The following is a 17,094-nucleotide window of genomic DNA, read 5'->3' as shown; positions in this document are numbered from 1 at the left end:
CCATTTCTTTTAAGCAATCACGAGTCAGTGAAGTACAAATTTGAGTACCCTTCTCTACATGCATCCTAAAAGTCAGTTAATGCTATTTTCCAGAGAACAAGTTGTGTTTAGAATGAATTAGCTTTCCTATTTGATGCTGAACAGAATATTAATTTGCTTTTATGTAGGGTTTTGCATGCCATTGTGGAGGTAGGAATTAGGCAAGTATGTGGCGGTACTGTACGCAAGTAAGAGTTGGCGTATTTTAATGAGCGGACGGTAGACCGTTTCAGGGAGCGTGTGGTCAGTACACAAATGTGTTATAGAACAGAATGGTTTGACGCAGAAGAGGAAAGTGTTACCATGTTAAAAGCTGCCTAAGAGTGCGTGTGTGTGTGTGCCTGCAGCAGAGGTCCATCACAGGAGCTAGTCAGTGCATTGGAGGACGTTTGGGAAGTACAATGAAAGTGTACCCCCTGCTCTCTGTGTGTGTGTGTGTGTGTGTGTACGCACATGTGCTGCAGTGAGATGCACACAGTGTTTTTCTGCTTGCGTAACACACTGTTCCCTGGGGTGTTTTAAAGGAAAACACACATCCGTCACATGGTCTAGGACACAGTACACTTAAAGGTGGTCCATAAAGTGTATGAACACAAAAGACACTGACAGACTAATGTAGGAACATGTTCAATTCCTGAATGGAGTGCAACCCTGTTATTTTGTATTATATGATTATTAGTGTACGCATACATGCAGACAATAAGAGACGAAAGCAGAGACAAAGCAGTCTGATCAGCCCAGATCTTTTTTTTTTTTAATAGAAAGGAATCTCATTTTAACACCCTATAGGCCCAAATCTCCACTGCTGCAATGGCAGAAGAGGGTGACGTACCCTCTGTACCCCATCCCGACCCACCAACCCCCTTATCGACAGATATGCTTCAGATATCTAGACGTCAAGGGTCAAGCCTAAAGAAGCTTACAGGATCTAAAAGTATGCTGTAGGTCAAGTTACCTTTACAGGCTACTTAAAACTTAGCCACAAATGTGTCCTATCCCAATACAGCAAATAATACAATGATCATTTAGTCTAGAAGTTATTATGACCTATGATTAAGTAGAAATAGAGAAAGAACTTGATGGAAGTCCAGGGCTTTTCCTCACTGCCGAACCAAACCAAGCTGTACTGAGCTGTACTGGTTAAAATAGCAGAGCCGGCGCAGCTTGGTTCAGGTTGGCACAATAGTGTTTAAAGACCTTTACCCGGGTAGTAGAGTCAAACTGAACAGGAGACAAAAAAATTACCTGCGGACATTCACTTATAAGTGGAAAAACCAGCCGAGAGGCAATTTCAAATCAGAAAAGCCCAAACAATATTGTTTGAGTAAAAGAAGAAAACCAATGCTTTACAGTGACTTTAGGAGAGTGCATTTGAGTGCTTCGACAATCAATCACACAATACTTGACATCGAAACAGAGGAGGATTGTGGGAAAGAGTCCCTCATGGACGCTCGACATACCTTTTACAAAACGTAATCACCACTTTCTTTGGACCGAACAACAAAACAGAAAACAGGCAACAACAAAAGTGAACACAAGACAGACAACATTCAAAATATGCATATCCAAGAAGAAAACACAATGGGGGAAAAAAAAAACAGAGTATAGATTTCAACATGCCAACTTGTTTAGGGCATTACAGATACTCTTCATTTTTATTTTTTTTGTATTATTTTTTTTTACAATAAAAATATTTGGACATCTCTCCAATCTTTTTTTTCTTCTCAGAATCAGCAAGGTCACCAAGAAAAAAAGTGTAGATAAGAAAAGGACAAAGCAACATGACGCCACACTGCACCAGACCATGCGAACAACTTCCTGCAGCTTTCCCTAGGACTGGACTCACCGTAAGTCATGCAAATGGACAGGGAGACACTCAGCTTGGAAAAAAACATTAGCAGTGGCTACATTACCCAGAATTGCTACTTCTGGTACAGTCTCATTTATGGCAAAACATTTTTTTTTTACTTTAATGGTCATTACAAAATAGGAGAATGATAGCAATGGACTGATCTCATTTTGTTCCATAGTCGCTTCAAGCTTTCCTAATGGAAAAACAGCAAAAACAAGAAACAAAATCGATTTGGCAGTAGCATACTACTACGTAAAGCTAATCAACTGGAGAGAGAACGACACACCAAACAGACATACAGAAAGACAGACGTGCAGAGAGCTGAGCGGCAGCCAATCACAGTGATGCTGAGGGGAGAGCCAATCAAAACGACAGCAGAACAGAAACACTACCGAAACGTCAACAGCGGTCATCAATGTCCTCTGTGGTAGCAGGTTGTCTCGCAAACTCAAGACTCACACAACTCTTATCCAAAATATACTGCTAACACATTTGTCAAAACCTGCTGCTACCCCGCTACCTCCTTATCCCCAGTCATGTCCTGTCACTAGTCCAGGTGTGATTGACAGCCAGTGACCACACCTATCGAGGAGGAAACTGAGACGACTGATATCACCGGCAGGGGGGGGGAGGTGACTACAGCAGAGTAGAGTAAGTGGTCCTTGGCTGGTTAAACGGAGGTTGTCTCTTCAGTCCCGTGACTTCCTGCTGTACTGTACTGGCTAGAGTCTGGGGGTCATCATGGTTCTACAGAGAGGTGGAGGGGAGCTTCTTGACACGTCGCTGGGCCAGGAACGAAGACTCGATGGGCTTCAGCTCCGGCGTGGGCTGGGAGCTCTTCAAGGCCGAGTAGGTGGCCGCCATCGCCCCCTGTCAGAAGAGAAGAGGTAGTGCAATGTCAAAATATCAGTTTGGAGGACAAACAGTTCCAGTTACACAGGATCCGGCACCTCGTTAAGACCGTTACATCTTGTGGCATGAAAGAATTTAGGTGCACTATGCAGAAGTCGCTCTGCCATTTCCTGGTTTCTAAAATTCTAATAGTGTAGCAAGTACAGCGTAGGAGAATCATTTTGCCATCAAAACCGATGTGAAATATATTTTTCAGAAACCAAAATATTGTATTTTTAGCTGTTTGAAGCTGGTGTTCAAAACTGAAAATAAAATACAAAAACAACTAAATTTAAGATTGGGAATCATAGAAATAGCCCACATAGAATATATCTACTGCTTCTTAAGTCTCGCTTGAAATGAGAATGACAGATCTATAACTCACATTTGTGTGTGAATTTGGTCAGGTCTCCCAAAAAGCTACATACTGCAGCTTTAACTTGAAAGAGAAGGCAATTTGAATAAAAGCAATCAGAGTTTATTAAGACGCCTCCTCGTTAATTATCCTGCCCAAATGTCATGTGAAAACATATTTCCAGCCCGCGCCTGATATTCTGAGAAATGATTACGGTTGGGCCAGGCCAGGGATAAGGTTTGTGCAACATTGAAGTCTAGAGACCAATGTGTGGCCGTTGGTTTGGTGAGAGAGAAACGCTCCTGTATCTCTCATAGAACTAGAATGAAATTACATTTCTATGATCCTCTCCCACTCTCTGCTCTGATAGACATTGCTAGAAATAAATAGCTGTGGATTGAAAAATGTAGACCAATCACAAGGCACAGCCTACAGTCGGTAACACGCTGCAAATAGGCTATCAATCAACTGATTGTTGAGTTGTAATTGTCTGAACAGCTGCCAAAACAGGCCTTTCGCAATATTTTGAATACAATTGTGGGAAAAGCACAGGTTGAAAGCAAATGGCTCCTGCTGAAAATTAGACGTATGCCTGTAGGCTCCCAACATATTTTATAAATTCCCAAATGCAGTTGAAGTCGGAAGTTTACATAAACCTTAGCCAAATACATTTAAACTCAGTGTGACATTTAATATTAGTAACAATTCCCTGTCTTAGGTCAGGTAGGATCACCACTTTATTTTATGTGAAATGTCAGAATAATAGTAGAGAGAATGATTTCAGCTTTCATTACATTCCCTGTGGGCCAGAAGTTTACATACACGCAATTAGTATTTGGTAGCATTGCCTTTAAATTGTTTAACTTGGGTCAAATGTTTCAGGTAGCCTTCCACAAGCTTCCCACAACAAGTTGGGTGAATATTGGACATTCCTCCTTACAGAGCTGGTGTAACGGAGTCAGGTTTGTAGGCCTCCTTGCTCGCACACGCGTTTTCAGTTCTGACCACACATTTTCTATAGGATTGAGGGCAGGGCGTTGTGATGGCCACTCCAATACCTTGACTTTGTTGTCCTTAAGCCATTTTGCCACAACTTTGGAAGTATGCTTGGGGTCATTGTCCATTTGTGACTTTGAGCTTTAACTTCCTGACTGATGTCTTGAGATGTTGCTTCAATATAGCCACAATTTTCCTACCTCATGATGCCATCTTTTTTTTTGAAGTGCACCAGTGCCTCCAGCAGCAAAGTACCCCCACAACATGATGCTGCCACCCCCGTGCTTCACGGTTGGGATGGATGGTGTTCTTCGGCTTGCAAGCCTCCCCCTTTTTCCTCCAAACATAACGATGGTCATTATGGCCAAACAGTTCTATTTTTGTTTCATCAGACGAGAGGACATTTCTCCAAAAAGTATGATCTTTGTCCCCATGTGCAGTTGCAAACCGTAGTCTGGCTTTTTTAATGGCGGTTTTGGAGCAGTGGCTTCTTCCTTTCAGGTTATGTCGATATAGGACTCGTTTTACTGTTTCCTCCAGCACCTCCACAAGGTCGTTTGCTGTTGTTCTGGGATTGATTTGCACTTTTTGCACCAACGTACGTTCATCTCTAGGAGACAGAACGCATCTTCTTCCTGAGCGGTATGACGGCTGTGTGGTCCCATTGTGTTTATACTTGCGTACTATTGTTTGTACAGATGGATGTGGTACCTTCAAGCATTTGGAAATTGCTCCCAAGGATGAACCAGACTTGGAGGTTTTGGCTGATTTCTTTTAATTTTCCCATGATGTCAAGCAAAGAGGCACTGAGTTTGAAGGCAGGCCTTGAAAGACATCCACAGGTACACCTCCAATTGACTCAAATGATGTCAATTAGCCTATCAGAAGCTTCTAAAGCAATGACATCGTTTTCTGGAATTTTCCAAGCTGTTTAAAGGCACAGTCAACTTAGTGTATGTAAACTTCTGACCCACTGGAATTGTGATACAGTGAATTCTAAGTGAAATAATCTGCCTGTAAACAATTGTTGGAAAAATTACCTGTGTCATGCACAAAGTAGATGTCCTAACCGACTTGCAAAAACTATAGTTTGTTAAACAAGAAAGTTGTGGAGTGGTTGTAAAACGAGTTTTAATGACTCCAACCTAAGTGTATGTAAACTTCCGACTTCAACTGTAGCCCTATTGAGCGAACAGCATCACTGGTTTGTATTTCTCTGTCAGTGTTAAAGTAGCCTGTCATTTTGATCATTTGTGTGGTATTCAAAAATATGTTATGCTGTATCATAACGTTTCTTCATTTTCTCGTGTGTTCCGGTACCTCAGAGCTCCCCAGGTCACGGCCCCTCGTGCCCACTTTTTGTTCAGGCACCACAAAGTTAGGCCACACTATGGCCTAGGGTTGTCTAACGGACTAAACCGCTGCCTCCGGATCACATATACCGCTGCAGCACGGGTTCGAATCCGGCCCACTGCCTCTTCCGCACACTCTCTATCCATCTTCCCCATTGTCTCTCCTCGATCCAATGAAGTGTAAAATTCCCCAAAATATAACCTTGGAAAATAAAACGTTTGGTCACATTGCTTTATTCTGAAATGTACTTTTCGGGACTGTAATGGCAATGGTAATGTCCGCTGTGTCCAATAGAAATAGAAATGTATTCCCAGTGGGCACAGCAGGGTGTACATTATAGTATCAATCCAGTACCTTGACCAGCTTGGCGTCCTGGTGCTGCAGCTGGCTGTTGGGCAGCTTGTCCCTCTGAACAATCCAGGGGTGCTTGAGGACCTGCATGGCCGTCAGCCGCTGGTGGGGGTCCACGTGGAGCATCTTAGACACCAGGTCCTACAGAGAAAGAACACACACAGCAGGAAGGAAGATATTAATGGTTTGATGTTTTTGTACTTTCACCCCTTTTTCTCCTCAATTTCGTGACGTCCAATTGGTAGTTAGTCTTGTTCCACCGCTGCAAATCCCCTACGTACTCGGGAGAGGCAAATTTTGCGAGCCATGCGTCCTCCGAAACACGACCCTGCCAAGCCGCACTTGCTTCTTGAAACGCTGCCCGCTATTCCAGAAGCCAGCTGCACCAATGTGTCGGAGAAAACACCATCCAGCTTGCAACCAAAGTCAGCTAGCAGGCGCCCGGCCCGCCACTATCGCTAGAGCGCGACGGGACAAGGAAAACCCAGAAGGCCAAACGCTCCCCTAACCAGGACGACGCTGGGCCAATTGCGCAACGCCGTATGGGTCTCCCGGTCACGGCCAGCTGCGACACAGCCTGGGATCAAACCTGGGTCAGAAGTGACGCCTCAGCAGTGCCTTACGACTGCTGCGCCACTCAGGAGGCCAGTTTGATGGGTTTTTGTGATATTATATACTGTACACCTCTATCCTTGAAATCCAAACTAAACAACTATTGTTTCACTTCAAGTTTCCCAGCAAGTCCTAGTCAGTTGTACTGTACCTTGGCTGCGTCCGACACGCCGTCCCAGTTGCCTCCGGTCAGGGTGAAGTGACCGCTTCCTATCCTGCTCAGGATCTCATCTGGAGTGTCCTCGGGCCCATTGGCAAACGGAGTGAAGCTGAAAGGGGGAGGGAGGGAGCACATGGGACAAGTCAAACGGGAGAGTGCGTACGAACGCGAGTGACAAAATGACATCTTGTTGGATGTAGATGCCCTACGGAGTGGAATATAGTGCACAGATGTGTGAGCGGGTTGTGGGGTGTGTGTGCACGTGTTCCTCACCCAGCCAGCGTGGTGTACAGCAAGACACCCAGACTCCAAACATCACAGCCCTCATCATAGCCCTGACGCTTCAACACCTGGAACACACAGGACAGAGCAATGCGTCACAATATTGGCTATCGTGCATCAACGTGGTCCAGCTATACGCCCAAAGGCTATACTCCCTAGAATTGGCCAAGGACGCTACTCTTGAGCATTACAAAACATTAAGAACACCTGCTCTTTCCGTGACAGACTGACCAGGTGAAAGACGTGATCCCTTATTAATTTCACCTCAAATCGGCGTAGATGAAGGGGAGGAGACAGATTAAGCCTGGAGACAATTGAGGCATGGATTGTGTATGTGTTGCCATTCAGAGGGTGAACGGGCAAGACAAAAGATGGCCTTTGAACGGGGTATGGTAGTAGATGCCAGACATGGGCTGTTGCGGTGACTGTATTAGCGCCACTGCCGGCAGTCATGAGTCACGACCGTTGAGTCACGACCGTTGAGTCAAGGTAAACTCCTCTTATGCACTCCGGACATGTGTTAGTATGACCAAACTAGCTAATGATCATCAGGTCGCTAATGTCGCCGGTACTCAGGGCTCTGTTGTCCCTCTAAGCACTCTGGCATCAATGCAAATGCAATCGAACAGCACTGAAATCATAAAAACAGTATGTGCTTTAAAAAAAACTCAACTCACTGCGATTGATCAATTTGAAGAAATAAGTTGAGACAGATTGAAACATGGTCTTTAAAACAACATCCACAATGACCAACACAACAAAATGGACAGTGCTTTCTAAGGTGATGATTAATTCAAAACACCCACATGAATATTAGAGATTATGCATACATACGCATAGGCCCAGTGCTCGACTTGGACTGAAATAGGTGCAGGTACTAATTTTGGGTGGAGGCGCTCCACAAAACTTTTGAGCTAATATTCTATGCAGTATAAAACTCATCTCTGGTGAGCGCCTGCCCAAGTCAAGCACCGCAGAGGCATATATACATCTAATCAAATGGCTACCCAGACTATTTGCATTGCCTCCCTCAACCATGCTGCTGCTACTCTGTTGTTCTCTATGCATAGTCACTTTAATAATTCTACCGACATGTACATATTACCTCAATTACATCGACACCGGTGCGCCTGCACATTGTACCGGTATCCCCTGTATATAGCCCCACTATTGTTATTTACTGCTGCTCTTTAATTATCTGTTATTCTTAACGCTTATTTAAAAAAAATAAAGTATCTTCTTAAAACTGCATTGTTGGTTAAGGGCTTGTACGTAAGCATTTCACTAAGGTCTACTACACCTGTTGTACTCGCCACATGTGACAAATACAATGACATTTCATTTGATTTGAGACCAGGCCCGCAAACAAAACAAAACTGAATTAAAATAATGATTGTACCATTATACAATACATAGCCTACCTTATATTACACAGGGCAAAAATATAAATATATACTGATTTAAGATATAATTGGTCCTAAATTAAACAAATTCAGAGTTAGCCTACAATTATAATGAATTATAATGAATTTATTTTCAGAATTAATAGGCTGACACATTACCTTTAGCTACAGAATAGCTCATCACTTTGCGTTCTCATCTCCCCCTTCATTCCTTTCTCCAGTGCGCAGAGAGAGAGGCTGTCAGTATAATGAAATATGTTTTCACAACAGAACCTGTTACTATAAATGTACCCAAACAGATTTCACTTGGTTTCCCATGGAAGGCTTTCCACTAGATGTTGGAACATTGCTGCAGGGACCTGCTTCCATTCAGCCAGAAGAGCATTACTGAGGTCGGGCACTGGTGTTGGCCGATTGGGGCTGGCTCACAGTTGGCGTTCCAATTCATCCTATAGGTGTTCCATGGGGTTGAGCTCTGTGCAGGCCAGTCAAGTTCTTCCACACCGATCTCGACAAACCATTTCTGTATGGACCTCGCTTTGTGCACGGGGGCATTGTCATGCTGAAACAGGAAAGGGCCTTCTCCAAACTGTTGCCTCTTCAAACCGTCTAGAATGTCATTGTATGCGGTAACGTTGATTTCCCTTTACTGGAACTAAGAGGCCTAGCCCAAACTATGAAAATCAGACCATTGTTCCTCCTCCACCAAACTTTACAGTTGGCACTATGCATTGAGGCAGGTAGCTTTCTCCTGGCATCCGTCAAACCCAGATTCGTCCATCAGACTGCCAGATGGGGAAGTGTGATTTATCACACCAGAAAACGTATTTCCACTGCTCCAGAGTCCAATGGCAGTGAGCTTTACACCACTCCAGCCAACGCATGGCATTGCGCATGGTGATCGGCCATGGAAACCCATTTCATGAAGCTCCCGACAAACAGTTCTGGTGCTGACATTGCTTCCAGAGGCAGTTTGGAACTCCGTCGAGTGTGTTGCATAAGAGGACAGCCAAGTTGTACGCGGTACGTGCTTCAGCACTCAGCTGTCCCGTTCTGTGAGTTTGTGTGGCCTACCACTTCGTGACTGAGCCATTGTTGCTCCTAGACGTTTCCACTTCACAGTAACATCACAGTTGACCGGGGCAGCTCTAGCACGGCAGACATTTGACGAACTGACTTGTTGGAAAGGTAGCATCCTATGACTGTCCCACATTGAAAGTCACTGAGCTATTCAGTAAGGCCATTCTACTGCCAATGTTTGTCTATGGAAATTGCATGGCTGTGTGATCAATTTTTATACACCTGTCAGCAACAGGTATGGCTGAAATGGGGGTGTCCACATACAAATCATAGAAATCAAAAGATACTTTTGTATCATTCACAACTAAAGTTGCCAAGCAACTCTAAATCTAGTGTAGGCTATAGGACCCGTTTCAAATGATTACTTTTACGCTCAACATAACCACTTCATATGCGCACTCTCAAAAATACCCTTTCTATTTTATTCAGCTAAGTTCAATTATATTCTTCTTAATATAAAATAATGGCATAACTTGAAGGCTAAATTAACAAGCCTGATAACATACAGTTGGCCAACTCCTAAGCTCTTCAAATAAAATACATTCTCTTAATAAAATTTCTTTAGACCTGCCTGAAAAAAATAATGGATTTATTGTGATGGAGTATGTTCAATTGATTTATTAGACTTTTTAAAAATGTAGAGGTTCCAAAGGCATGCATCAGCGGCTTGTATGTGTGGAGGCCTGGAGACTCTAAAGGTGTTTATGTGCATTAACCGTAAATTACCGCGAGACCGGCAGACTTTTGCATGACAATAACCGGCTGACAAAATGTCGTGACCGCCACAGCCAGGCTTTTTCACACAACAGTTTCCTGTGTATATCAAGACTGGTCCACCGCCCAAAGGACATCCAGCCAAATCGACAACTGTGGGAAGCATTGGAGTTAACAAGGCCAGCATCCATGCCCCGACAAATTGAGGCTGTTCTGAGGGCAAAAGGGGGTGCAACTCAATTTTAGGAAGGTGTTCCTAATGTGTGGTATTCTCAGTGTATATACAGGTATTAATCATAATCGTCAACACACACACACACAGTCCCGGGCCTTACCTCCGGGGCTACGAAGTTAGCAGTATAGCAGGGGGTCATGAGCAGGCCGTTGTCAGCTCTCAGCTGCTTGGCGAAACCAAAGTCACAGATCCTGATGGACTCGGGGTTCCCCAACTCATCTACATACAGGATGTTACTAGGCTTCAGGTCCCTGTGAACCACCTGGAGAGAAGGGAGGTGGAGAAATGAGGAACGGAGGGGGAGGAGAGGTAGAGGTGAAGCGGGAGAAGGAGAGAGGGGATTGAAAGACAACTTGGCAAGGGTCAAATGTTAACACAAAAATAAACCTTCAACTGTTACTTCGACACTTGACTTCCAATGGACTTTTTGGAGATACGATGTTGGTTGTACATTATTTGCCCAGTAGTTGCCTTGAGTGTTAATACTGTGACATAAATCTTTTTTGAAAGTAAGAATATTAGAACATAGGAAAAAGGATAAATATCTAGAAACTCTTGTTAAGACAAAGTTCATTCAGGTCCATATTCAGCAGTGTGTTACAGTGTGTGCGTAGAGAGTCGTCTCACCCCCTGCGCGTGGAGGTATTCTACAGTCTTGGTGATGGTGTGGAGCACGGAGCTGGCCTCGCGCTCAGAGAAGAACTTCTGTTTCAGGATCCGGTCCAGCAGCTCCCCGCCTCGCATCAGCTCTGTCACCAGATACACCTGCTTCCCATTGTCATACACCTGACGGAAGGAAAGAACACATGAAGGATGATGCAGTCTGTGCAGGTGTGTGTGTGTGTGCGCGCGTGTACTCACTTCCTTCCGGATGATGAGTGTGTGTGTGTGTGTGTGTGTGTGTGTGTGTGTGTGTGCGTGCTCACATCCTTCAGGGTGATGATTGTGTGTGTGTTTCAGTGTACGTGCTCACATCCTTCAGGGTGATGATGTTGGGGTGCTGGCCGTATCGCAGCAGGATCTCAATCTCCTCGGAGGGGTCTGTCATGGTCTTGTCAATCACCTGGTAGTGCACAATAATACCACAGATGCCATTATAAATACCCCATTAGGAAACTGTTATGATTGAGTTGGTGCGAGACAAGAGCTAGGAAAGGATTAGAACAGCACTCTCCAAAAGACAGATCTGAATAACTTACTCAACATAAATTGTTCAAATGTATCTTTCAGAAAGTTATGTCCAATTGCTGTATTAACAATGATTAAGCACCCCACAAGATGGACGAATAAAACTTGGGGGATTGGGGAGAGTGACTTGCTTGATATTTCAGGATATACACCCAGAGAGAGGGAGGCTACAGCGTATGATTTGGTACCTTGGCGGGGTACTCGGTGTTGGTGGCTTTGGGGACGCAGGTCTTGCAGACAGAGAAGTGTGTGTGTGTGTGTGTGTCTGTTCTGACCTTGGCGGCGTACTCTGTGTTGGTGGCTTTGTGGACGCAGCGTTTGCAGACAGAGAAGGAGCCCATGCCGATGTCTTCCTTCAGCACGTAGCCATCGCTGAACAACAGGTTCTTCCCATGGAGTTGCTGCAGCAAGCAGAAAACATAGGGAAATGAGTGCTACTGTATAGGGTTACAGCATCACACAGTTTATTTTTTCATATTTTATTTCACCTTTATTTAACCAGGTAGGCTAGTTGAGAACAAGTTCTCACTTACAACTGCGACCTTGCCAAGATAAAGCAAAGCAGTCGACACAAACAACAACAGAGTTACACATGGAATAAACAAACATACAGTCAATAATACAATAGAAAAAGTCTATATACAGTGTGTGCAAATGAGTTAGGATAAGGGAGGTAAGGCAATAAATAGGCCATACAGGTGAAATAATTACAATATAGCAATTAAACATTGGAGTGATATGTGCAGAAGATGAGTGTGCAAGTAGAGATACTGGGATGCAAAGGAGCAAAATAAATAAAATAAATAACAGTATGGGGATGAGGTAGATGGATGGGCTATTTACAGATGAGCTATGTACAGGTGCAGTGCTCTGACAGCTGGTGCTTAAAGCTAGTGAGGGAGATATGGGTCTCCAGCTTCAGTGATTTTTGCAGTTCGTTCCAGTCATTGGCAGCAGAGAACTGGAAGGAAAGGCGGCCAAATGAGGAATTGGCTTTGGGGTGTCCAGTGAAATATACCTGTGGGAGCGCGTGCTACGGGTGGGTGCTGTTATGGTGACCAGCGAGCTGAGGTAAGGCGTGGCTTTACCTAGCAAAGACTTAGATGACCTGGAGCCAGTAGGTTTGGCGACGAATATGAAGCGAGGGCCAGCCAACGAGAGCATACAGGTCGCAGTGGTGGGTAGTATATGGGGCTTTGGTGACAAAACGGATGGCACTGTGATAGACTGCATCCAATTTGCTGAGTAGAGTGTTGGAGGCCATTTTGTAAATGACATCACCGAAGTCAAGGATTGGTAGGACAGTCAGTTTTACGAGGGTATGATTGGCAGCATGAGTGAAGGATGTTTTGTTGCGAAATAGGAAGCTGGTTCTAGATTTAATTTGGGATTGGAGATGCTTAATGTGAGTCTGGAAGGAGAGTTTACAGTCTAACCAGACACCTAGGTATTTGTAGTTGTCCACATATTCTAAGTCAGAACCGTCCAGAGTAGTGAGATGCTGGACGGGCGGGCAGGTGGGCATCGATTGGTTGAAGAGCATGCATTTAAATTTAAATTGCATTTAAGAGCAGTTGGAGGCCACGGAAGGAGAGTTGTATGACATTGAACCTCATCTGGAGGTTAGTTAACACAGTGTCCAAAAGAAGGGCCAGAAGTATACAGAATGGTATCATCTGCGTAGAGGTGGATCAGAGAATCACCAGCAGCAAGAGCGACACCATTGAAATATACAGAGAAAAGTGTCGGCCCGTGGATTGAACCCTGTGGCACCCCCATAGAGACTGACAGAGGTCCTGACAACAGGCCCTCCGATTTGACACACTGAACTCTGTCTGAGAAGTAGTTGGTGAACCAGTCGAGGCAGTCATTTGAGAAACCAAGGCTGTTGAGTGTGCCGATAAGAATGTGGTGATGGACAGAGTCGAAAACCTTGGCCAGGTCGATGAATACATATAGGTCTGTAGCAGTTTGGGTCTATAGTGTCTCCCCCTTTGAAAAGGGGGATGACCGCGGCAGCTTTCCAATCTTTGGGTATCTCAGACAATTCGAAAGAGGTTAAACAGGCTAGTAATAGGGGTTGCAACAATTTTGGAGGATCATTTTAGGAAGAGAGGGTCCAGATTGTCTAGCCCTGCTGATTTGTAGGGGTCCAGATTTTGCAGCTCTTTCAGAACATCAGCAATCTGGATTTGGGTGAAGGAGAAATGTGGGAGGCTTGGGCAAGTTGCTGCAGGGGGCGCAGGGCTGTTGACCGGGATAGGGGTAGCCAGGTGGAAAGCATGGCCAGCCATAGAATAATGCTTATTGAAATTCTCAATTATCGCGGATTTATCGGTGGTGACAGTGTTTCCTAGCCTCAGTGCAGTGGGCAGCTGGGAGGGGGTACTCTTATTCTCCATGGACTTTACAGTGTCCCAGACATTTTTGGAGCTAGTGCTACAGGATGCAAATTTATTTTTGAAAAAGCTAGCCTTTGCATATTGGTTCCTAACATCCCTGAAATGTTGCATATTGCGGGGGCTATTCGATGCTAATGCAGTACGCCACAGCATGTTTTTGTGCATTGCTTCTACACCTGCATTGCTTGCTGTTCGGGGTTTTAGGCTGGGTTTCTGTACAGCACTTTGAGATATCAGCTGATGTACGAAGGGCTATATAAATACATTTGATTTGAATATCCTTCCAGGATACCCGGGCCAGGTTGATTAGAAAGGCCTGCTCGCTGAAGTGTTTTAGGGAGCGTTTGACAGTGATGAGGGGTGGTCGTTTGACCGCAGACCCATTACGGACGCAGGCAATGAGGCAGTGATTGCTGAGATCCTAAATACAGCAGAGGAGTATTTGGAGGGCAGTTTGGTTAGGATGATATCTATGAGGGTGCCCGTGTTTACAGATTTGGGGTTGTACCTGGTAGGTTCATTGATCATTTGTGTGAGATTGAGGGCATCAAGCTTAGATTGTAGAATGGCCGGTGTGTTAAGCATGTCCCAGTTTAGGTAATCTAACAGCACGAGCTCTGAAGATAGATGGGGGAAATCAATTCACATATGGTGTCCAGGGCACAGCTGGGGCAAAGGTGCTCTATAGCAAGCCACAACGGTGAGAGACTTCATTCTGGAAAGGTGGATTTTTAAAAGTAGAAGCTCAAATTGTTTGGGCACAGACATGGATAGTAAGACAACTCTGCAGGATGTCTCTGCAGTAGATTGCAACTCCGCCCCCTTTGCCAGTTCTATCTTGTCAAAAAATGACATTTAGTTTTTTTTGGTGGTCTTCCTAAGCCAGGATTCAGACACAGGTTGGCAGAGTGTGACAAGGCAGTGAATAAAACAAACTTAGGGTGGAGGCTTCTAATGTTAAAATGCGTGAAACCAAGGCTTTTAGAGTTACAGAAGTCAACAAATGAGAGCGCCTGGGGAATGGGAGTGGAGCTAGGCACTGCAGGGCCTGGATTAAGATCTACATCACCAGAGGAACAGAGGAGGAGTAGGATAAGGGTACGGCTAAAGGCTATAAGAACTGGTCGTCTAGTACGTTCGGAACAGAGAGTAAAAGGAGAAGGTTTCTGGGCACGGTACAATAGATTCAAGGCATAATGTACAGACAAAGGTATGGTAGGATGTGAATAGAGAGTTGAGGTAAACCTAGGTATTGAGTGACGATGAGAGATATTGTCTCTAGAAACATTTAAACCAGGTGAGGTCACCTACAGTGAAATAAGGCAATATTTACTAACCAAAACAGCAATGGACAAGGCATATTGACATTAGGGAGAGGCATGCATAGCCGAGTGATCATAGGGGTCCAGTGAGTGGCTCGGCGGGCCGGGGACACAGCAATTCAGGCAGTTAACGGGCCGGGGCTAGCAAGCTAGCAGAAGGGCGTTAGAGGAACGTCGTGACAGAAGAAGTCAGTTGTAGCCCCCTCGCGCTGTTACGTCGGCAGACCAGTTGTCGTGGATCAGCAGGGGTCCGTGTAGTAAAAGGGTCCAGGCCAATTGGCAAAATAGGTATAGTGGGCTACGAAATTGTCCGATGGGCCTCTTAAGCTAACAGTCCGATATGCTCTAGACAGCTAGAGGGCCACGGCTAGCAGATGGGCATTCAGGAGACGTCGCGACGGAGGAGCCAGTTGAAAAAAAACCCTTGGCCGAATTACATCGGTAGTCGAGTCATGATGAGTAGGCGGGGGTCCAGGGCAATTGGGAAAATGGGTATTGTAGCCCTAGGACTGGCTGATGGACCTCTTCGGCTAGCCGGGAGATGGACCTAGCAACGGCTAGCTCCAGCCTAGTTGGTTCTGGCTTCGGGACAGAGACGTTAGCCAGGAATGGCCACTCGGATAGCAGCTAGCTAGCTGCGATGATCCAGGTGAACAGGTTCAGAGCTTGCGGTAGGAATCCGGAGATATGGAGAAAAATACGTCCGATTTGCTCTGTTTTGAGTCGCGCTGTGCAAACTGGCAAGAGTTGTCCGGGCTAAAGGTAGCTGATGACCGCTAGCCGTGGCTAGATGACTAATAGCTAGTTAGCTGGCTAGCTTCTGTTGGGGGTTTTCGGTTCAAAATGTGAAGAAAATAGCAGATCCATACCACATTGGGTGTGGCAGATTAGAGGAGAGTAATGTTGAGGTTAAGAAAAACATTAAAAAAATATATGCAAAGAAAAAAATATTTTAAAAAATATATACACGATTTATACACAGGACATCATGGCGTAGCAAGACTACAACTGCTGTATTTAATATTCGCCCACACAGCCACACCCCATTCCATTAAGGACCTCAGTCAACCGAGCTACGGACTGTTCACTCGGCTACCGTCTGGCAGACAGAGACAGTACAGGTGCATCAGTGCCAAGACTGAGAGAAGAAAAAAACAGCTTCTATTACCAGGCATCAGACTGTTGAACACCCATCACTAGCTATCTACCAGGTGATGCGCACACACACACACACACACACACACACACACAACGCTACTGTCCCATGTCATAGAGACATTGAACCACTGGACACTTACCATTTCACACTGAGTGTTTACTGTAAATACTGCATTCCAGACATAACTCATTCTAATATTTCTTCTTTGTATTTAGTTATACTGTTTCAGTGGTGTGTATTCATGGGTGCCAAAGGGAAGCCAGGCTTGCCCCAAAAATGGACAAAAAAATAAATAAAAATGTATCTCTCGTCTATCGGTTTCATAATTTTCCTTCAGTTTGCAAGAGGCTGAATGTATCTCACCGGAAAAAGCAAGCGAAACAGCACCCCTCTGTCTCAGTATGTGTAGCCCATCTATCTAATGCTGTCTGGTCAAAACGAGTATGATATTGTTGCCGCCCGCAGCATTGAATGCCATCAAGCATATGTCCTCCCTTAATAAAAAATATATATAAAACAGTAGCCAATCAGCGTTGAGCTAAACTGAGTGAGCGCAACTGTGAATGGTTCTGGCGCACAAAATATGGTTGAAAATACCCTAAAATTAAAGCTGACAGTCTGCACTTTATCTTCATAGACATTGTATAATTTCAAATCCACAGTGCTGGAGTACAGAGCCCCAAAAACATTTTGTCACTCT

General features: G+C 44.8%; 1 protein-coding gene across 6 annotated transcripts in view; it reads right to left on the bottom strand.

Annotated features, from left to right (window-relative positions):
• Positions 1-1,644: 1,644 nt before the first annotated feature.
• Positions 1,645-17,094, bottom strand: part of LOC139384128 (ribosomal protein S6 kinase a, polypeptide 1) — a 142,827-nt gene continuing 127,377 nt past the window's right edge. For all 6 annotated transcript variants that reach the window (XM_071128799.1, XM_071128801.1, XM_071128800.1 and 3 more), the window contains 8 exons: positions 11,787-11,912; positions 11,297-11,386; positions 10,951-11,109; positions 10,424-10,585; positions 6,883-6,959; positions 6,601-6,718; positions 5,841-5,978; positions 1,645-2,761 (listed from right to left, as the gene is read on the bottom strand). In XM_071128799.1, the coding sequence (XP_070984900.1) occupies positions 2,639-2,761; positions 5,841-5,978; positions 6,601-6,718; positions 6,883-6,959; positions 10,424-10,585; positions 10,951-11,109; positions 11,297-11,386; positions 11,787-11,912 (993 nt within the window). In that variant the 3' untranslated portion in view covers positions 1,645-2,638. The remainder of the gene's footprint in view (positions 2,762-5,840; positions 5,979-6,600; positions 6,719-6,882; positions 6,960-10,423; positions 10,586-10,950; positions 11,110-11,296; positions 11,387-11,786; positions 11,913-17,094) is intronic.

This window comes from Oncorhynchus clarkii, chromosome 25 (assembly GCF_045791955.1).
Source record: "Oncorhynchus clarkii lewisi isolate Uvic-CL-2024 chromosome 25, UVic_Ocla_1.0, whole genome shotgun sequence".
Lineage (NCBI taxonomy): Eukaryota > Metazoa > Chordata > Actinopteri > Salmoniformes > Salmonidae > Oncorhynchus > Oncorhynchus clarkii.
Note: the sequence above shows the minus strand (reverse complement) of the source record. Positions and strands in the feature narration are given on the sequence as shown.